General features: G+C 42.9%; 2 protein-coding genes across 8 annotated transcripts in view; one reads left to right on the top strand and one right to left on the bottom strand.

The window, feature by feature from the left end:
• Positions 1-435: 435 nt before the first annotated feature.
• On the bottom strand, positions 436-21,827 carry mms22l (MMS22-like, DNA repair protein). 2 transcript variants are annotated; one of them, XM_020091435.2, is made up of 26 exons: positions 21,691-21,827; positions 20,201-20,398; positions 19,816-19,941; positions 19,572-19,624; positions 18,876-18,963; positions 18,581-18,758; positions 18,193-18,286; positions 17,935-18,065; positions 17,022-17,135; positions 16,744-16,920; positions 15,343-15,405; positions 15,108-15,227; positions 14,029-14,264; positions 11,810-12,026; positions 11,438-11,727; positions 7,947-8,128; positions 7,439-7,589; positions 6,338-6,477; positions 5,317-5,459; positions 4,801-4,957; positions 4,510-4,655; positions 4,130-4,341; positions 3,708-3,874; positions 2,019-2,115; positions 996-1,163; positions 436-814 (listed from the first exon to the last, which is right to left on the bottom strand). In XM_020091435.2, the coding sequence occupies exons 2-26, from the start codon at positions 20,371-20,373 to the stop codon at positions 739-741; spliced, it is 3,699 nt and encodes a 1,232-aa protein (XP_019946994.2). In that variant the 5' UTR covers positions 20,374-20,398; positions 21,691-21,827; the 3' UTR covers positions 436-738. The 2 variants fall into 2 exon arrangements, with proteins under 2 accessions (XP_019946994.2, XP_069393946.1); XM_069537845.1 differs by lacking the exon at positions 21,691-21,827 and adding an exon at positions 21,513-21,649.
• The window catches only part of LOC109632018 (proprotein convertase subtilisin/kexin type 4-like), a 163,432-nt gene continuing 162,557 nt past the window's right edge, over positions 21,723-22,597 (top strand). For 2 of the 6 annotated variants that reach the window (XM_069537851.1, XM_069537849.1), the window contains exon 1: positions 21,847-21,978. Coding sequence is in view for 4 of the 6 variants with exons in the window: in XM_069537852.1 (XP_069393953.1) it covers positions 21,777-21,978 (202 nt within the window). In the remaining 2 variants the exon portion in view is untranslated. Of the gene's footprint in view, positions 21,979-22,597 lie in introns of all 6 variants that reach the window. The other 4 variants (XM_069537852.1, XM_069537850.1, XM_069537847.1 and 1 more) reach the window with 4 other exon arrangements.

The following is a 22,597-nucleotide window of genomic DNA, read 5'->3' as shown; positions in this document are numbered from 1 at the left end:
GGCTCTGCTGCCTACATCCCTGTTTGAATTCTCCAACCACCTCCGACCAGGAATGCAGCGCAGCGGAAAAGCTGCTCAGATGAAGGGATGCGCTGCAGTTTGATGAGGCTGGAAAATGTCTAGCAATGACATGAAATGGGACTTGGTGATTGTGGGAGACAAAAGTGAGACTTCATGTGATTAGGTGTTAACTAAAGTTGGATTGCTAGAGATTGCTGCGACTTGGAAAGGCGGGAGAGAATTGGAACAAACAGTTCTCTCCTGTGCTCGCTCATTTTTTTCCCTTCTCTTTTTTGCTGCTGAACTCTGGGCTCGCCCACGACTGTCATCAAATCTGTAATTCACAGCGCCAAGCGAGCAGAAACAGATCCAGCACTTTATGGCAGAAGCACAAATAGTCGCTTCAATGCAAAGGTATATTCAGGGAGGAGCACATTCATATTTATTGTCACATTTTATTTTGTTAATAATACATCCGTCCAAATACAGAGCTGCATGTTCTTTACAATACGTACATATATACAACCTGGTGATGTCAGACTCATCAGGCTCATGCATTAGGAGCTGTCAAAGTCCAATTGGTACAACTTGTTCTGCCTCACAGCTGCATGTGTATGTGCTGCTTCACTTCATCAGTAGCTTGAGTTTTAATTATCACAGTAATGGGACGCTCTTCGATTTTGTAGGATACTCTGGTGAGCAACCTTCTTGGAGCTGGTGCCAAGTCCTGGACTTTTTTCAGTCAACTTCCAAACTGCTTATTTCAACCTGCCCACTCTCCCCAAGGAGCGACAGCAACTTCCTATACGCAGTCCTGTTACACAGAGAGATGGGGGAGTCACGTTAGTGGATACATTCAATAAAGCACACAGCTATATAATGATTCTAATTCAGTACAGAGCGGAGGTTCACTGTCTAGACGAGTTAAAAATAGTTTAAGGCGATGAATCCTGTCTACGTGGCCTCCAGGATATATGATTCATACAGTTGCTCACCTCAAGGCCATGTTCTTGCCCAGGCCTCTCTTGTGCTCAGTGTTTCTCAGACTGAGAGACAGGTTGGGAATGAGAGCTTGGACCACAGAGGGATCTAAAACAGCCACTGTCTCCAGGGTACCGTACACCTGCCGGTCATAGACTCCCTCATTCTCCTCCACAAATGATCTGGCAGTATCGGGACGACACAGACAGTCAGGCCATGAAGGACAGAACCGGTTGGAATGTAAGATAGGCAGTTTATGTCACAGTCCTTGGATGGTGTTTCCTTAGTCTCAAAATTCACTTGAGTGCAAAACCATACTCGCAAGGGAATTAAAATCCCTCCGGAGTCTTTCTACCCTGTAAGCACGCAGAACAGTGTCCACGAGTGAAAGGCACACTGGTGAGCATTTCTGCTCCACATGCACAACTGCAATTCCGCTAACGGGGCTAAGATGAGCGCAAACTCACTCTTCCTTACGGGGTCGCAACTGCTCCAGTCCACACTGTCTGGCTGATGGTGACTTTGAACAACGCAGTCCCCAGCCTCGCTCTTATATTCGAACCCCTTCTTGGCGGCAGAATCATCAAAAAAAGCAAAAAAAGAGGCACATTGAGCCAGCTACTTTTATAATGCCCTTAAGACAAGTTAATAGTCTGTAACGTGCACTTTTTACGTCGACAGAAGTGGTTTATAGTTAACAAAGTTAACAATTGCTACAGAAAATGAAGGGGAATGGAGCTAGGAGATCAGAGATGGGCTGGGGACGTCCCCGCCTCCAGAATCTCAACAATCAACTTGATGAGCGAGCAACTGTCGGGTGGTGTTGAGCTGTTGCAAGTGCAGAAGGGCGAGTTTGCGCTCCTCTCAAGAAGTACAGTTGTGCACGTGGAACAGAAGCACTCACCTGCGAACACAGTCTTGCATGTGTGCAGATTTTGAGACTAAATAAACACCTTATTGTTGCTTCCGTTGAGCAACACATACAAGTATAGATATATATTGCTGTCCAACATTTTCTCTGCATTATTGTCAGTTACCGTAAGACAGCGATCATCTGGTCACATGGTCCCTCTGTAGATGCTGCAGCACATCGCTCCACCACAAGCTGTAAAGCATCTGTGCTTATCTTCCTCACTGCACAGAAACAACATGCACTGATGTCATTAAAAGGTCCTTCACTGATCACTATTCACACTTTCCTGTCATTTATGCCTGAATTAGCACAGGTGAAATTAGTAAGCATTAACGTCAGTGTTTTTAACATTTCACTGGTAAACACAATCACATGTAAGTGAAGTAGATTCACAAGAAAAAACTTTGAGTCATGAGTCATCACCACATTACAGAAAACTTCAGGTTATTACCTCCACCGATGATGTTATGTGTTTATCTCATCTGCATTTAGCAGAATTACACAAATACTACAGAACGGATTACCACGACAGATCCTGGTGCAGCTCCAGATCAGGGGGCAGAGCCATGATGTTTTTTTTTTAACTTTCTTTAACATTCCTTCGATTCTCAGAGAATAATGTGGGAATCTTGATGAAAAACTCAAACACATTTAGGGGGTTGGCATCGATGAGTGTGGATGTTTTGGTGTGGATGCAAATAAAGGGACTGTTGGGCCATGACGGAGGTATGAGCTCAACTGAGTGACATTCTAGTGTTTTCACTACTGTGTGTCTTTATGTATTCCAACAATTAAACTGACTACAGAACAATTTCTTGAAACTTGGTGGAAGAGTGGTGTAAGGACCAAGGAAGAACTCTTTTGGAGCAGATTCAATAAAGGGGGCGGAACATGTGACACAGGGTGTTTTTCAACATTTTTGTGGCTTTCTCAAGCATTAATAGATTCATTTTTTATAAAAAATCATGCATATGGAGAGTTTAATGTTTATGAACAAGTGGAACTGTAAGCAGTTTTCATATGTATGTGTCAAATGTATCTAATCTCAATGTATTTGCAACATGGTGATAAAGTGGCCAATTAGGTAGGTGGAGGTAAGTGCTCTCTGGGTGTCCTTCTAGTTCACTGAAATGTTTTCCTTTCAGTAACTCACATTAATGTCACCTGTATAACATAATTAGAAGGGTCAGTACATAATGTCTCTCCCTTAAAACAGCTGGCAGCATGGCATGAAATGAGTGAGGTAGGTGTTTTGGTGATAACACAAAGTTAGTTCAACTTTTTCAATGCATTCATAGTGTAACTAGTATATTTTGGCTTAATTGCCAATAGAAATACAGACATTGTAAACACCCAAAACACACACACATACACACCATACCAATTAGCTTGCTAAAGCTAAGTTATCTAAGCTCTCTATGACCCTAGTAGCAGCACACACATTTTTGTATTTGGGTTTCTAGCCTCCCCTATGGCCAACACCACAGTTTTCCCAAGCTGTTGGAAACGCTGGTCGGCCGCTCTCAAGACAGCCAGGGCTAAACCGTGCCTGAGGAGCACAGTGTTCCTGAGCCGTACGAGCCACTGGCACAGGCTCTGCCAGCAGTTCAAACAGTGTGTGTGTGAGAAAGAGACAGCCAAGGAGCAAGAGGGGATGGGGGGCTTCTCTAAATGCCAGATGATGTGGTGGTATCCCACTCATGAGTGGTCGCTGGTGGCATATGCAGTATCCCTTTCATTTGTTTCTGCCACTGGGAAACAAGTAAAGTTATTATATGTTTTCAGATTGTTGGTGTGTGTACACATCTCTTACCCTGTGGTTCATTGACCAGCATCACACAGCGCAGCAGACAGGGGAGGGGCAATGTGAGGATGGCAGGGTCTGAGTCACTATTTCGTCTCAGAAGCTCTAACAGGAACATCAGAGAAGACGCCAGACGAGGTGGAGGAGTGTAACCTTTGAACTGCAGGAAGCTCGCACTGTAGAACCAGAGACATTTTTCAAACAAGTTGTGAAGATGATTGCATAGTTAAAAAATAGATTTATGTAAAAAAAACAAAAAACATTGGGCTGGACAAGAAACAACATCAACAAGAATATTAATGTGGGTCACGATAAGATATTCTGTCTATTTCCATCACTCTTATACAGACATTGATTTGCTGGACAGGAGACATATTTAATATACAACTTGGAAATTACAGGGAGATCACATTCCAGTTCGAGAGACCTACCAAAGCACCTCCAGGATGATCTTCCTCAGCACTGGCCCCCGGGAGATTGAATTGGCCTCGCAAGAACCCAGAAGCACCGGGTGGTTGGCAATGATGCCCATGGAAGGTGAGGCAGGAAGGAAATGATCCAGATATCTGCGGGTAACAGAACGGAGCTGCTGCTTCAGGTAGGCACCCTGCGACTGAGACACACTGGAGGCCACAGACAAACCCTGCAGGGGAATACATTAAAAATGTCAGAATGGAAGCCTCTGAGCATATTACAGCCGGATGTGAGATGAAAGGGTTTGGATAAGGGTCTCTGTTGTCTTTCATGACACCGGATGCCTTTAGGCGTGCTGCGTGTTTATGTTTTGGTGTACAATATTGTTTTTCCTGACCTGTAGATACAGTGGTAGACTGTCCCTGAGAGCTTTATCCTGCTGCGTGAGGTTGTGGGGAAGCAGCAGCCCGTCCACGATACGGAACAGCAGGTGCTGGGCTTTTGATGTGGCCAGCAGGGGGCTCCAATGCTTCACTATGCAGCCTGAATCACACAGAGACAATCATAGTGAGATATTCACAACTGTAATAAGTCCCCCTGCCTGTGAAGTGGATTACACTGTAAAATCCAAGACACAAAGAACCTCCAGAAAATGTGTGTATTTGAGGTGTGTGAGCTATACACTTACCAACAGCCCAGTAGACCAGCTGCAGTCCCTCTTGGTTCTTGCTGACCAGAGAAGGTTTAATGTGTTTTAGGATGTCTCCGATGAAGTCCAATGCTCTGGTCACCATGGCTGAACGCTCGGACAAAGTCTGCAGTCCGCTGTACACACAGCCCACAGCCTGACCTCGCGACAAAGCAGATAAGAAAAGACATTCAAAGAAACATTTGCATGTATATTGTGGCTACCAAAGAATAGACAAGATGAGACAATGATATGCAAAGCAACACATCACATGCAGTGCAATTATAATATACCGTGGACAGTGTATCTTATACAAAATAAGGAAAGTGCTACATCTCAGGGACATAAAAGCATTGCCTGTCAGCCAGGGTGCAGCTGACAGCAGGCAATGTCTCCCATAGTAAGACTATTTCTCGTCACTATAAATACACAAAAAATACACAAAGACAAGAGGATGACTTGTGCTGATATCACATGAACACCACTGTGTACTTGTCAGGTGGGAGCAAGAGTTACCTTGATAAACATCTCCAGGGCTGGAGTGGACTCCAGTCTGGTGGCTGTGGGCTGAAGGCCAGCTCTCTGCAGAAGACTGTCCACTTCAGGAAGCCTCAGCACGAGTCGGGTCAGTTCACACGACTGCTCCTCCACAGCACGACCTGGAAAAACGTGGGCACAAACACTCACTATGCAAATAACAATGCATTTTATATGTCTTTGTAAACATTAGCATTTGGGATAAATTGTAGAATATTGTTTTTTAAATAATGAGGGGGGAAATGTGGGGGGTGCAGAATATTGCTTTATTAATTAATATCAGCTACACTCCTGTTTATGCTTCATAAAAGCATAGCACAACCCATTCTGCTGTACCGTTCCAGCCATTACTGCAAATATGCTCATGGTCTCTAACAAAAACAAACTCTCCAGCATCACTAACACTGCATCAAAAGTCACCAGCCTTCCCACACCCAAAATCTCAGACATAAACGACAGAGCCATCATACACCTAACACTCACCATGGCAAATGACAAAGACCACCCCCACAATCCCCACCTCCCATTACTGAAATCCAGAGGGACGTACTAAACTCTTAAATGGAGAAGGGCCCAATTTAGCAAGAGCTTTGTCCCCTCTGCGGGAGCAGCACAAACTAAACTGTCTCAGAGAATGTGACATGTATGTTCAGGAGGGTTTATGATTTATGTTTCATGTGCTGTACTGCCCTACCTGTGGGTTACCTGGGTCGAAATGTGTCTGCTTGTTTTAATCTGTGCTAAACTGGCTGTGAAAACAGAAACCTGGGAGACAACAAAGTCTAAACAAACAAAAAGTCTAAAGTCAATGTACCAATACACACAGAAAACTTGGGTTGGATGCAAGTGATATTTCCCATTTTCCCCCAAAAAGTAAAAAATACAACTCATGATATGCCAGAAATATATATAGCATCAATGAATGGGGCTATATGTGTACACTGGGTAGTTATTTATCACATTGTAGGATGAAGCCTTATCACACATTCAGTACTATTACCTGTTCTGCTGTCAGACCCATCTGGGTTCTTGTGAAGGTGCTGCTGTAAAACACATCTGAACCAGGCCCTCACCGACAGGCTTTGTGCCGAACCCAACACACCGACACCAGAGTCACTGCTTAGTGACGACACCAGCTCACTGGAAAAGACAGAGACAGAAATCATTGAGCATAAATGGTGTGAACTGATGATTAACATATAAAGAAATATCGAGCTTTCAGTAGGTGAGAGGAAAGTGCCTGATGAACAAGGCAAAATGGAAAACAAAGTGGACACAGGTGAAGGATGTGGGATAATGCCTCGACATGCTGAGGTCATTTTCCGAGTTCTGGCAGAATTTCACTGTTTTATTAAGAAATACAAGAACAATTGAACCCACATATCTATGAAACACATAAATGCCTCTGTCCATTAAAATGTCTTGTGTCTTACAGTTTTTAATGAGGACTCTAGAAGGAAACAAGGAGGTGAACATTTCTATCTAAGGTGTGGTACCACTTAATTAAATTTTCACATGAATTTAATAAATCCCACATTGGTAACAGCTCAAACTGTAGAGACGGAGGCTCGGCAGGCTGGGGCTTCTACACAAGATATACAAGCAGCGTCCTTGTTCTGCCTTTATATTCAGATGCAGCACCTTAATATCATGTGGCCTTGTCTGAGGAGCACCTCTGAGGTTGAAATCGTCACAGTGTTTGGTACCCTTGAAGATCCATTCCCTATTTTTAATCAGTTTGGAGGCATGGGTGCAATTTTTTAATTAAAATCTATTTTCACAACACCAAGGATGCTCACTGACTTATTTATTAAATTTATTCTTCCCAAAAATGTTGTGCATTATCAAGAAGCATGATAGCTGACAGATACACGGTTGCACATCATATCATTTGAAGCTGTCTTCATAGGAATTCTGGACAAGGTTGGACAGAGACATTTTTCAGACATTTTACGAGGGGGCAGGCAGGAAAGGTTCTAGAAAATGTCCAGAGCAACTGACTTGGATAGTTACGCTCTCACATACAGCTACTCAGGAAAACAAAAAATTCTTTGTGATTGAGGTAATGTCAAAAGCGGCAAATACGAGAGGGTAACTGCACCTGTTTTGGAGCAGATGGGGAAGGTAACGAGTCACCAGAAGTGGGTGAACCATGTCGTCCCAGCCAAAGCATTGCATGATGGACTGGACTGGGTTGGGCTGAAGATCTTGGGGGGCAGAGCTGGGCAAATCAAATGCAAGCAGGGTGAATCCTGTGGGAGATTATTTTTGTGTGAATAAATAGAAAGTCGATATGTGCATGATGAAGGTGCAGTGTGCAAAACATGTGTCCTGACATATTGTCCTAGAAACCTTTTATGTTTTCTGTATTTTCACAACCCAATAATCATCTTATCCTCCTAACTCCTAACAATCTTCCTAACTCCTAACAATCTTCTATCTGAAAAACTGCCATTCAAATTCTATGTCCTTATGTAAAATGGTGGCAGCATCAGCCGTCAAAGATTTACTCAAATTCTTGTCCAATACTCTTTCTGCTCCACCTGGTTCTCTCAGCCTTGTCTTCCCTCTTCTCAGTGTCTCTTTTACTCCCAGTGGGCGTCACTGACCTGCAGCAGCATCTGCCAGCTGTGCTGGAGGGGTCTGTGAGAGGCGTAGGCTGCGCAGGAAGGGGAAGAAGTGCAACCAGAGAGCTGATGCTACAGCTAGGTGGCGCTCTTTCACCACACTGGTGGTAGGGGGAGCCCAGGCGAAGGTGGGTGCTGGCTGGACACTGCGCTGATGGACCCGTCTGGAAGGAGACACAGAGAGACGCACGCGCACACAACGAAAGCAGATAAACAAATCTAACCCATGCAAAATCCAAACACAGTGCTCCCTCTTGTGTACAAGACTCACGCCCCCCCAACTCCACCCCTATTCTCTCAAATCCTTTTGCTCTCCCGTTTCTCCCTTTCACCACTTCTTCATGTGTTTTCCCTCTCTTCTCTCCTGGGGGATTACTGGTGCGGCGGTGCGCTGCAGTGTGGAGCAAAGCTGGATGGAAGTAGAGGTGGGGAAGGAGAGGAGGATATTATAGCCATAGAGTGGAGCCTAATGCTGATCCCCTGTACACAGACTATACTTTGGCTCTTCTGGCTCATCCCTGGCCCTGGCCCCAGCCGCTACAGCAGCCCCACAGTGGCTGGCATTAGCCCAGATAAGCAGCTGAAGGAGCTGTAATCTCATTTAGACTGGAGATGATCCTCCTGTCCTCCTCAGTCGCCCAGATGGGGGTGTGGGGATGCAGGGTTTGAGGTGTGCTGGGAGAGGAGGAAAGGACAGAGGAACTAGCAAACCCCCCCCTTTCAATCCCATCCTCAACCAGGCACTCTCTTCTCCTGCTGTGGTACACACACACACACACCTTCACACGGTGTCTTCCCTTCCAGCAAGGTTGCATCTTATCCAGAGAGAGCTGAGACAATCGATTAGAGTCTGAATTCATTAGCCTCGTTACTACTGCGGAATGGGCCTTTCACACCCATCAACCCTTATTGTACAAGACATCGTCAGAGACCCCACTTAATCCTCCTCACTGCGGCTTCTTACAGCGTGTACACACAAACACAGTCACAACACCAACACACCAGCAGGGCTCCCGTTTAACCCTTCCCCCAACTGCATCAAACACGCACACACAGTGTCCTAATAATGACAGACAGACAGAGGGATAATTTGAACTTGAACTGCCCACGTTCTCTTTAAAATGATCCATGCGTCACTGTGACAATGAGTAGGTGTAATTGTTGCAAATTTTTTTATAACAGACCAAACCCATGTCTTTGAAAATAAAGGATCCACATCTAGTAAAATGTCTTAATGCTTACAAAAGGAAAACACTAGACAGGAGGGCTTGTTTTTAATCCAATCAAAGAGATGGGGATTAATTGTTTTTAGTGAAAACCGATCCCACAGGGTGTGCCAATGTCAGCTCCCCTCAGAAACCAGTACCACCCACACCCTCCCGCAGCATAGGGTCATGGGAAGGAATCAAACTGAGGAATTATGCCTGGTACTGGCCCCTCGCCTCAGCTCCATGGCAATAGCTATCAAGAATGAATGTTTGGACCCTCCACTGTCTCGGCTAATGCCAGAATAATTCTCTTAATGTGTGCATATTCCACACAGCTCTTAATAGACATAATGATGCTCAGGCCAAATTTGCAGGCTACATAATTATCCATTAATTGTGTCACAGAAAAGGCATTAATCACAAAGACATACCGAGAATCACCAGGCCAAAGAATTAGGTTTAATTTGGTGGGACGGATTGGAAAGAGAGAGCATAGTATTTTTCTTTATTTGGTTAAATGGGTCAGTGCGGTCCAGGCCATAACACAGAGCGCCTGTGGGAGTTCTCTTCTTCTCTCCCTCTCCTTGGCCATTAATGTGCAAATGTGTGCCCTCGAACCCCAAGATCTGAGATGGGAAGTTTGGGAATTAGCGGAGCTATCCAGATACGGTGTTAATACTGCTTGTGTTAATGGAGAAATAAGAGAGGTGTTTTACTTTTGGTGTGTGGGCAGGTCTGTGGGTCTTTATGTGCAGGGAAGAGAGGGTGGAATGAACAGTATATGCTAGAGAATTAAAGCAATCATATACCAACATGAAACAATAAGAGGGGCTTGGTAACACTTAACTTTACAATGTCCTTTTTTTTGTGTTTCAGCACATTTGTAAAAAGTTCAAGATTTAAGCTGTGGTGGCAGTAAAACTGTCATTGCTTACTAACACTCCACATATATATATATATATATATATATATATATATATACTGTATATCTAGGGGCATAAAAACAATTAAAGAAGTCAAGTACATATTGAGAAGAAAAGCCAGGAATATGTTCTCAGTAGGCTGGGTATCAAAAACGTATCACTAAACATCCTAGAATTATGGAGCATTTTGGTGACTTTTTGCCCATTAGTTTTTTCCTGTACCTTTACTATTTTAGTTCAGTGTCTATGCTCCCCTCAGTGTTGCATCCAGCAGCAGCACCAGAAAGCAGATTTCTCATTGACAACAAAACATTAAACAACCTGTACAGCCCAATATGACTGATAGACAGTTGATGCAACACACTCTAAAACTTCAAAGCAAATCAGATTCATTTATGTTCATACATGTGAACATTTAACGGGCAGGCAAGTGAAACTGTATCTTGCTGCTTTTCCAAATGGAGCTCATAAGTCACCCTGGTGTCCTGGAGCACTACTGGTGTAGCAGTTCCTCTGCATTCTTGAGTTGTTTCCTTATTGTAATGTTTTTGTGTTTGTGTTACATTTCTGGATTTAGAGCATGTTTCCCTTAATTTTTGAGCTTTTGTTTTCTTGGCAAAATCCAAGGCAAGCATGCAAGGTGACACTCAGATCTTTAATATTAGACTAGAATCTACAGTGCACTAAAAGATCACACATCATTTCTCACTTCATAAGCTTACAGTCTCACCTGACTTTTATCTACTGTCACCTCTTTTCCCATCTCTACCTCCACACATACACAGACACTTTGTCAGCTGCAGCTAACTGACCCTCTGCTGGGGTCGTTCATGTAACCAACACCTGTGTCCTACAGCTGAACCCGTCCTGACGCCCTACTGACCATAGTTTCTCAATAGGCCCGCAGCATTATACCGCCGTCCCCAGGACCACAGGAGGGTCCATCCAGGGTCTCTTGGGCCTGTAACTCTACTCAGGGCTCTGGCAGCACCTGGTGAGGGTGACCTGGAGGCCAGTAGGCCTCCTGAGACAAGCAGGGGCCTCAACTCAACATAAGGTCTTTACGGACACTCATTTTTGCTGACAGTACAATCCACCTTTTGTCAGTATGCGAAGCCACTCTGGACTGGGTTGAGATGAGCAGAAGAAATCATTCTCCTCTGCTGTGGCCACTTATCAGATGTTTATGGAAGCTTAGCTTGGCCTTGGCCAGAAAACATTTGTCTGACTGTGTCTACCATCTGTGAGGAAACAGCAGTTATTGAAAGGAAAAGTAATTGAAAAAATGAGGAAAGGTATGAGATTCCTGGGAGATGATGCATATTTATGCCAGCTGTCTCACCTGAGCTGGGCGAGGACAATCTGCAGAAAGCCCAAGGCAGAATTCAGCTCTGTCTGGCGGCAGGCGGGCAGCAACCAATCAAACCCTTCGTTAAGCAGCTTTTCCTCTGATAGGCTGAGATTGGTACTCGTCTCAAAAACCTCGGACACACCATCCAGATAGGAGCCAAGTGGCCCCCAGAGGGCAAGTCTGCGAGAGACCTCTGTGGTCTTATTGTAGAACTCTTTGGCTGTCTCATTAAAGGAGGAAGCTAGCCAGCTAGCCTGTGCACCAACATCCAGACCACTCTCCTTGAAAACAGATCATATAATGCAGATTAAAAAACAGTTGCAGTTCAGTAACTAACATATATTTTCTGATTATCAAACCTACCTGGAACAACAAGAGCAGTGATAGCTGTCCTCTCCAGACAAGGGTACGGTGTCCAGGGGGGCAGCTAGGTGGAAGGAAGCCGAGCAACTCACAGGCTCTGCTGGCCACGTCCTCCAGCTCTATCTGTCGGGCCACCACCAGAAACAACAACAGGAAGTTCATGAGGCCGGCCTCTGACAGCTCCTGCATCTTCTTTGAGGAGAACTTGGAGTAAATCCTGGAAATATAGAGAAGAATGGAGGGGAGAACAAACAAAGGTTTTAAAACAGGGTCAGCTAAAGGGAAAAAAAGGTCAGAGAGAGATTACAGACTCAACTGTTTACAATATCACAAGAAATGTTTTTTTTTATTTCACTGACCAACTAGTCAGAAGTGATTTGTTCTACTGAAACCTGACTTTAAATAGTGAATAACAGAACTTTCTACCCCCTCCATGTATTACCTACCTCCATCACCCTCTTAGCTCCAGGGGAGAGGCTGGGTTGCCCAGCCTATATGTGTTTGTGTATGTGTGTGTGTATGTGTGTGTGTGTGTGTGTGTGTGTGTGTGTGTGTTTGGGAGAAAAAGGAAAAGCAAGAGATGGAGGAAGAATAGAGAACCACCCAGCACGCTGTTAGATCCTGCGGGCACTGTGGAGAAATGCCTTTAAAGATCATGTTAAATGTCAGAGACACTCAGACACACAGCAGTAGGCGCTTGGTCCCTCTCTCTACAGCCAAACCAATTTACTGCAACACCAGAGAGAGATCAATAAAACCACACACACACACATTGAGCTTGCTCGCCTGGCAGGAAAACACACAAGGCAGGAGCCACCCCTTTTCCATCCCACCTCCCAAACACAGAAACAGCCCACACAGGTGAGTAGAGCTGCTGTTCGGGTCAAAACACAAACAGTGAGCATCCCAATACAAGCTCGGGGTAAGAAGTATGACTGATATAAAGGCTTGGAAGAAAACCAGGGAGGAATTGAGAAAGACCAGGTTAACACCAAAATCAGACAAGTTACACCCACAGAGGACTTAAAAAATGAGAAGATGGCCAAGCATGCAGTCAGAGTGATGGGAGGGAGATTTAAATAGATGAATGGGTAATATGTAACAGGCAGCAGAGGGGGTTTTCTGTGTTCCCCCAACCTGCATGTCTGTTTGTTTATTCCGGACAGCTTTTTTTTCTGGAGGCGAGCAGATGCTCCTAACTCCCTGCGTTGGAGATCAACATGCTCAAAGTCGATCCCATTAATGCGGTTGTCGCGAGTGTCCTGCAGAGCCAGGCCAGGAGTGGGAACGGTGCCTGAAATGTTGGAGTGATACAGTCAGCAAACCTCACGCCTCCGGAGGGGGGAGGCAGCGGCAGCGGTTATAGTTTTTGGTGAAGAGTGGAGGGGGGCTATTTGGATCTAACCCAGCCCATTCGGGCTTATGCCAGCCTGCTTTCCACCCCACCCAAGCTCCCCTCTCTATCCGTGTTGGAAACCAACACAGCTTCGTTAAGGCGAATTAACCGCCACGCTCGTTAGCTAATTAGCCCTCGTGTCTGCAGTGCTACTGAGCACATTCCAGACAGAGGGAAGTCATTAGGCGGATTTATCTATGGCTGCCACTCTTTGGCGTCCAGCCGGCCTGGGATATAGGATGATCCAGCGCTCAATTCTAATGTACATATCAACCTGTGATCTTTCCTCTCTCTTTTCCTTACTTTCCATCACAAAGAGACACACTCTCACTCCATCTTACACACTCTGAAACCATGTCACCACTCTAGGGAGCAGGTGCACAGTGTGTGTGTGCATCAGTGGGAGGCTCCTTGGCTCTGGTCTGTTATGAAGAGCAGGTGGTTGACTCCTGAGACACCTGCTCCACTGGGGGGCCTGAGTAAATATCAAAGACGTACTGGGAGACTGTGGTGCACCTGGCACCCACACAAACAAGACTGAGAAGCACGATAGTGGGCACGCACGCACGCACGCACACGCACACACACACACACACACACACACACACACACACACACACACACGAAGATAAAGGGTATCCTACGAACTCTAGCCTTGATTAGTAACCCTTTCTCACAGCATCCGCTGCAGGTTGTCCCTTCAAAACCCTGTATGTGTATGGTCTTGAGATGTCTGGCTGGTTGTGAGACCTATCTTTCATGGTGGAAGCGAATGCAGACAAGCATGAACTACAAAGACTCCCAGACTTCTCTCCATCCTTACCTCCCTTTGATCTGTCTCTGTGGGACTCCACCAGCCCTGTCCTGGGCAAGGCACAGGGCCAACACTCGAAGGAAGATGTGGAAGGAGTTGGCTGAGCGGTAGAGCTGGGTGTGTCCCGGAGAATGGAGGGGAGAGGGGGAGGAGCAGCTGCGGGCCTGTTCGAGCAGAGCCAGGGGCGTCTTGCACAGAGTGCCCAGGCCAGACATCCCCAGCCAGGGCACAGTGAATGAGGCGCTCTGAAGTAGAGGGAAAGAATATAATGTACAGGCCATGGTAATAACTCAAAGGAAAATCTGCTGCTCAACTACATGAACATACTTTATAGTGACATGAATAATGGATAATTATTTACTGTGTGAATGAAATAATAAATAAAAAAGCCACAAATATGATGCAACTCATTATAAAAAATTTTGAAAGATCAGAATGATGAGAATAAAAGTGACTTCCTCATATAGGGTAAAACTATTACAACAACACAAGGCAGAACAATCAAAGAAAGAAAGTAAAGGATATACCATCATTACAAAATGTGCTGCCCATGTTCTATGCAGCTGATATGCTGATAATAACTAATATATTACATTTTTGGAACTTTATTCCCTCTACTCTTCCATCAAGTGACCACAAGATTTTATGCTTTTCATTCTTTATTTGTATTATTTGTTCTGTATTTACAGTCAGAGCGGCTCTGTGACAATTGAACCATCTGTATGTCGTATATTAAATTTATATTCTATACTTACTCACAGTAACCATATGGAGATAACTACATTTTTTCTATCAGCTGTTTTTAATCTGGTTTGTATTTATTATATATTCTGCCAATCATGGCTTCTTCTTCCTGTGTTTACATAAGGATGAGCAACAGCACCTTCATCACCAGGCATCATATGCAATACTTGCTTTCATTTCTGTTCATATGTTGTGTGTTATGTTAATATGTTGCATGTTTTGTTGAACTATTTTTGAACTTTGGCCCATGAGAAACAACGTTTTGTTCAGTCGTGTACTGTATATGAGGATGAACAACAAAAAAGGTGGACTTGAACTTAATTCCTCAACAGGCATATCCTCACCAGATTCTTGCTGTAGTAGTCCCAAAGTGTAGAGACAGCACTGGTGCTTGGTTCCCACAGCAGACAGACACTGAGACAACAGTGGACATGCATCCTAACCTGCTCCTCTGCAAGACCTCCCTGTTAGTACAAGCACAAACACACACACGTGATGATTAATATAATAAACAACTTCTAGTGATGTATAAAAAAGGACAACAAATCTTAAAAGGTAGTTTAACTGAAAGCAGTTGACCTTAGGATTACAAGTTAACTTGAGCAATTCTTCCACAAAAGCCCAGTTATCAACCAGATGTTTCTGTGGGAAAAAATGAGATATTTAAAAACAACAATAAACATCAACAACATTAACTCTATATAAATAATAAATGTGAGCTAAATAAAGCATGTGGTGTCATTTGTATACTTATGGAGAAAGTAGAAAGGCGCTGCTGTGTGAGAACCTGCTCTTTAGACTTTTTCCTAAAAACAGTCGATACAAATTGTTCTATTTCTTCTATGGTTTCTAGTTTTGGTATCTTTTTGTTACACCTGAAGAAGCCTCTGTCAAGTTGTGAAATGTTTTCAAAAATACTACTCTGAACAAGAGGAGTATTTATTCTATTTGGTCTCAAACAACCTAGAGCAACTAGATGAAGTAAACATGTAAAATTATATTATGGTTCAAACCGAATTTTAAGGGGGTTTGTGGGTTAATATCATTTGTAAATACAAGGGCTGCACCTATCGATTATTTTGTTATTCATCAATCTAATAAATAGTTTTTGATTAATCGATTGGTTTTAACATTCATTTTTTGATTAATCTAACAATTCACGTTTTGATTATTCCAAAGATTGTTTTTTATCACTTGCTTAATATAATAATGAATTTATCAAAAATAAAATGTCCGAAACATCATGTCTAACATGCGTTGTGATTCAGTGCCATATATTTTGAAGTAGCCTGGTATTTGTATCAATGTTTATGTGAAGTCAAAAACTGACTGTCAAATAAAAAGTACAGTTCAGTAGTATTTCAACAATGTTTATTATTAATTTTCACAATGAACTGGAGGGTACTCTAAAAAGAAAATAAGAAATGTTATAAGAAATGTTTTTTTCTCTTTTCAAGTAAAATAAGGTTTGCATTTAAAAACAAAATAAAGAGCCTTCGAAAAAGGCATCTTAAAATTGATTGTTTAATTTTAGAGGAAAAAAGTACGTAGTTTGAATTTCCCCTTTTCTTCTTTTTTTCCTAACTACATTTCACATATGAACAATCTCACAAATAACAACTAAACAGCTTTAACACTTTCAACCTTTTCTCTTTGTTCTCCTGTTTCTCTTGTTCAGTGAGAGAGGTAAAAATCTCAAAATCTAATAGGAGGTCTGGGTCCGTATAGAACGGCATCTGGGATCGGATCCAGGCCACGGTCTGCCGATTGGTGACCTTTGCTTTGGATGATCTTGAGCAGTTTTTTTCACTTCAGCTTACTAAATCCATGCTTTGATTGTACGCAGTTACCTTCCTTAAAACGCGTCACCCCAGCCCTACTAAATACTCTTCAGTGGTAACCTTATGATACACTCTTATATTAACACATAGGGTTTATGTAGAGTAACATCTGCAAATAAAAATATAGTTATACACTTACCTCATTCTGGATGGTCCCGTTCCGACTGTACTGGCCTAACATTGCTAAATGAGTGACCAGCCACCATGTGAATCCTAGAGGGTCTTTGCAGTGAGTGGGGAGGCCCCTGAACTGTTCTGTTGCAGGCTTCCCTGAAACCAGAGGCCTCAGCAACAAGTTCATGTAGCTCCAAAAAGACTGGAAGGATAACAGGAAATACATGTAGGTTCATTTAGAATGGACAATTCAATACAATTCAAATTTATATTGTGACTTTGAACATGTATGATTTCCATTACCTGTGTGTGCAACACTTTATTCCTGTATTCCAGCAAATGCATGAGTAGCACCCACAGTTCTTTGGTGCAGGAGCACAGGTAGTGATGGCTGCACAGCGCCTCTGTAGGCCGTACCTAGAAATCAGCAGGATCCTTTTAAATGGATGTAACTTTTGTCTCTCGATCAAAACAATTGCAAAAGACCCAGTGTGATGACATTGTGAAGCAGTGTGGGATCATGGGAGTTGTTTTCTTCATCACTATTGCCAATGAAAATCTACCTGATGTGACTCGGGCGCATATCATGTGAAAAGATGAGGTGATTATTTCAGTTTTATTCACACTACAAAGCAAACAGCAATAAATAATCGTGATATATGGTATTTTGTCCTGCCAGTTTCCTATTGAGCCAAAATTATGTTACACTTCTCATTATAACATGAGAGATCTAATTTGCTAATTGCTGTGTGCTCACTTGCACTATTGCGCAACTGTGTACTAGCGTTATGGTCCATAATGTTTTTACTGTCCAGGCAGACAGTCAGACCTCATAGTTTCAGCTGCAGTTGTAGCATGCAATGCAGTTCTCTCTCTCACACAAGAGTTTACCTCTTTATTCTGTGTACCTGTCAATAGGAATCTGTTGCCCATGAGTGAATTTGTATATGTGCATATACACCTCCGTTATTACCACAGATTTAATATTTCTGTGAGAAAGTGGTTTTTAGACATTTCAATGAAGTATTGTTATATATTATATCTTTAACACAATAGGCTCCCAAAAGCAGCTCCAAATATTTGGTGTATGTTATGTTTTCTTTATGCAGTTTCCATCACTGATTAGTGAGTAAATGTCCTAATTACATCAGTATCAGTTATACTTAAAGCTACAAGTAAGCCAGAAATACCACTGATCTCAACAGCAGCCGCCCACCTTGTTGTATTTGCCTATGGCCAGACCAGTGAGGTCACACATCAGACTGCACAGGTGTTCTTCAAACAGACTGGCATCAGTCAGGTTCTCTCCCGTCAGGTTCACAAACTGGTGGGCATACACCACCTGGCCTGAGGAAACCAACAGTTAAAACTGCAAACAGCTTCCATGATAATGACTCACTATTCAACACCTAAATCATCACTTAGAGATTGATGTCTGAGTATTCTCATGCAGGATGCAGGACCAGACATATACCTTGCATCTTGTAACCAAGAAGGTGAAGGATCTCTAAGATGGACCAGTGGATGTCGAGATGAAGGTGTAACAAATGCCATGAGGGAGGAAAAATCTGTGGAGGAAGGCAGAGAATTAAGTTCAATGTAAATGGAAAAATAACCAGTGCTGTGGTAATGACTCAGGTCATAGGAGCCATTCCTCAATATCAGTCACTGTATTATTTCCCTTGCTCAGTAAAGCCTTTGTCATTTGCACTTTTGTTGTACCGCCACTTCTATGTCCTTTATAGTATAACCTGATGTAACACATGCTTTACATATACCTGCCTAATTAAGTGCTTGGTAAGTGCAGGCACTAGAGTTAGATCTATGCAGGGTAATCGAGTTTAGGTGTAATTTAGTTATACCTTTCCTGGGTTCTGTATAGTGAAGGCACTCTGAACATTGGCAGGCAGGTCTTTGAGCCGTCCTATGAGGAGAGTGATGCTAAACAGCTCCTCCAAAAGAGCAGAGGGAAGCTGAGCTTCCAGTTCCTCGTAGGGGTGGGATGGACATGCATCCATGGAGCTGATAGGCTCCAGATATCTGAGCAGATACAGAGATGCATGTAAAAATTTAAAAAAGCAGCTGAACACAGGAAATAATAACATGTATTTAGTTAAAACATTTTCAACAGCTCTGACATTAAATACAAAGAGTTACCTGTGCACAAAGACTTTGACAAATTGGAGAAATGAAACACACTGCTGTCTGAGATCTCCCGCTTCATAGTGGAGGTTGCCGACTTGACCTAAAACACATGAAAATGTTGTACGCTTTAATCATAATTCTTTCAAACAAAATGAATGAAGTATGTCAGGTTCACAGAAGCACAGCATTACTTAGACACTTTCAGTCAGTTGCCCAAATAAACATATTATACATACAAAGTGGAAAATGCACGGTATAAAATAGTGAATATTATTTGGTCATACAATTTAATTTAATTTTTCATTTTAACCTGCTCTGACCTTGACCTGCCAGTCCCCTTGTGCTCGGCATAACACATGTTATGCACATACTGTGACCTGTATGGGAATGGCCTTTGGCTAGTCAGACTTCTTTTCTAAAAAACTGTTGCACAGATCAATCTTAAAGTGGTTAAACCCACATTTCAGTCAACGTGACGTCAAATGGTAAGATTCACTTTCAGGACCTGATATTTTAAACCTGTATGTAGAACTACAGACGTGACCTGAGCCAATATACATGCATTCTCTAACATAACGTATATGTCAGACATATGATGTATGTTAATGTGGGCCAACAATGACACTATGATCAGAATGTTCACATTGTAACTAATGGCCTGATTATAAGCTGAGCCTGAAATCACATATACTCTATGTGCAAGCTTACCAAAGTCATGTGAGCTGGACTGCACCAAGGTCTCCAACCTGTAAACCTTTTGTCTGTAATGAAGCAAAGAGCAAACAGGACCACTAAAATGAGCATGAATGAACCAAAGCTAACACATTTAAACACAAATTACATCCCTCATAAAGGTTCTGCATATTACGATGGTAAAAGCAACAGAAATTCACGTTACAACTTTGTGGTTTCAGAAAACAAACCGGACTCTATTTGTTCCATCTTGGCTAACCTGAACAAACCAAAGAGAACCTTTGTAGATTCTACCAGTGCTGTCTCCGTAACCCAGGGGAAGCCAAAAATCTCCACTGTGTCCGTCTCATACTCTGCAGGGGCAGGATCGAGATGCAACAGCAGCCTATGGAGAGGATGCAGTCACATCAGTTAACACTTCATTTACAGTATGTTTTTCATTGCTACCACCACAACAAAGGAGCGCAGTGGAATTTCATTATCGAAAACTGATGTGTGAATAAAAAACACTAAACAAAGATAAAGTGTGTGTTTCCAGCTAAATCATTCAGCTATTTAGTGTACTGAGCCCTTAGGTTACTCAGATAAATGATTAACTAACAGATGTTGCATCGGTGATTATGATGAATTGACAGTGACCGTACCGCTTCAGTGAACCTCTAGCAGCATATCCCTCTGTGCAGAGAGCTCCAGTGGGGTCGTCCTTTGTTTCAGAGCAGCAGAAGCGAGGTGGCTGAGTGGGAGTCAGCTCACATAGGCTATCTGCTGCAAAGGGGGACACTGGTGGGGTGAGGGATTGACTGAAGTCGTCCGCCATGTGGTCAGTGCAGACTCAAAATCACCTATAATGACAAAATAACACTGTGCTGAGATATTACAAGATTGTTCCACAAAAAAGAAGTGACTGTAGCCGACAATGTGCATCTCTTCATGGCCCCAGTTTACCATCTTCATATGCTCCATGTCACAAGGTCTCAAACTTCATGAACATAACAGTGAGTTCAGTGAACTTCAGTGACCTCCCCAGACACTAGAATCTGAATCCATCAATGCACAAGTGGTTTGTTTTCCAACGGGAGATTGGCAGCATGAATGTGCCACTTAAAATAAATCTGCAGAGACTATGTCATAAAGTTGTATTAAAACATGGAGCAGAATCTCAACCTTTAGTGGAATCACTGCTCACAGAGGATGATTTGAGAGCAAAGAGAGGAACTACCCAGTATTACTGTACTGTGGTGTGGTGACTGGTGAGTATATATTCAAAGAAAAAACCATTTAGCACCACAGAATATATAACAACATAATACACAAAATCACGTGTCAGAAAAGTGAAATTAGCATGTTTAGGTAAAACCACTGTGATTATTCAGCTGACAGGTGTATGGGTCACATGATGTTCTCGCTTCAACATCTTGCTCAAAACTTTCAGTCAATATCGATGATTATCTGGTTAAACGTCACATTATTATTTCACATAAGTTTAAAGATTGATCTCAGCTCCTGAATGATTGATGAAGGTTGTGGTTTCAAACGTATCTTTATGAGCAGACACTGACAAACAGTGGATAAACAACAATACTTTACAGATCTGAGCTATCATGTGTGTGATCCCGTCACACTGTTTGGATCATGTTTACATTGTTCATATTTCTATAGCTCCTTGTATATGTTTACTTACTTCACTATATATATTTTATCATCGATCAGTTATGTGTATTACCTCGTCACTGCACCCGTACAATACATAAACAATACATCGATATACGTTTTGCGACCACTGTAGTCTGTAAATGATGATATTGTTTCATGGAGCAGCCACACTCAAAACGAGTCTGTAGCTATTTGAAACAATCTTAGATAATATAACTGAGCTGGCGAGAATTAAGTGGATGTAATTCATACACAGCTTGAAGGACATGGCAGCAGTTTCCCAGTATTTCAGTATTTCTTCACCTGACGTGTTGGAGTATTTACATCATGGCTCTGTTATTATAAATCTTCAGTCATGTACTCCGCGTTAGTAAAGTTACACTGCGGGATTTAAACTCGACCCCCGCATCGACTGCAGACCCACACACGTTGCTGAAACACAGACGAACCTCGTGGCGAGATGTGGAGTTATATTCCGTACCTGTGAATAAGAGCAGGCAGAATCCACACAGCTGTCACGGCGCCATTGTTTGGGTGTTCGCTCTCTCCCGCGCGTTCCCGTCGCGCATGCGCAAACTTGCCGTGCGCCCTGTGAGTGGTGGGAAGTTTCGGAGTGGGCGCGGCCGTGTCGCGCTGACCCACCCGGAACGAGATGAGTCACTGCTGAGAACTTCCTGCGTCGCGTTGCGAGTCACTGTGGTTTCACGCCGTGTGTGGATGGCGAGTTCACTCTTGTTGCGTCGTACGACCCGAAACAAAGCCTCCGGAGGTTTGTATGAAAGTGTTTCATACTTAATTTGTTCCACACTGTTATCACCCAATAATCTTGTAAATCATTAACTCAAAATAAATACTAGATATCTCAAAATAACGACATAATATCGCAAAAATAACAATTAACTATCTCAAACAATTACTTAGTATCTAAATTCCATCTCACAGTTTCACTTTACTGTCTCATATTTTCGACTATCTCACTCTTATGACTTACTATCTGATCATTTTGAGTTACTATCTCATAATCATGACTTACTTTCTCTTATTTCGATTTGCTCTCTCGTAATTTCGACATTTTAATCTCATAATTTCGATGTGGCGTTCAACTTTTTTACTTCCTTAGGGTAAAAGTAATTTAATAGGCCCCCCAAAAAAACAACAACCTATATTTTGAGGCAATGTGAGTTTATTTATACCGAAAGTAAGAGACAGAAGAAACACCGGTGACGAGAACAGGTGAAATGTGTGAATTCAGATGATCAAAACATCTGTTATCACACACCTCTCCGGCTGACACATGCACACTGAGCACCTGTCCCATGGCTTCACTCCCCGTCACCTGTCTCCTCGGTGTCTCTGCAGGGTGTTTCCGCACAAACACAGAGTAAAGC

Source organism: Paralichthys olivaceus, chromosome 13, assembly GCF_024713975.1.
Source record: "Paralichthys olivaceus isolate ysfri-2021 chromosome 13, ASM2471397v2, whole genome shotgun sequence".
NCBI lineage: Eukaryota > Metazoa > Chordata > Actinopteri > Pleuronectiformes > Paralichthyidae > Paralichthys > Paralichthys olivaceus.
The sequence above is the reverse complement of the archived record's forward strand: the minus strand, read 5'-3'. Positions and strand labels throughout refer to the sequence as shown.

Excerpts from the sequence above, each read along its gene's own strand:
- mms22l (XM_020091435.2), bottom strand. The coding sequence starts at position 20,373 with ATGGCGGACGACTTCAGTCAATCCCTCACCCCACCAGTGTCCCCCTTT. Across the intron at positions 6,478-7,438 it reads CCCCATCTGCTCCAAAACAG|TGAGCTGGTGTCGTCACTAA; the intron begins GTGCAGTTACCC and ends TGTCTTTTCCAG. Across the intron at positions 5,460-6,337 it reads TGGGTCTGACAGCAGAACAG|GTCGTGCTGTGGAGGAGCAG; the intron begins GTAATAGTACTG and ends ACGTTTTTCCAG.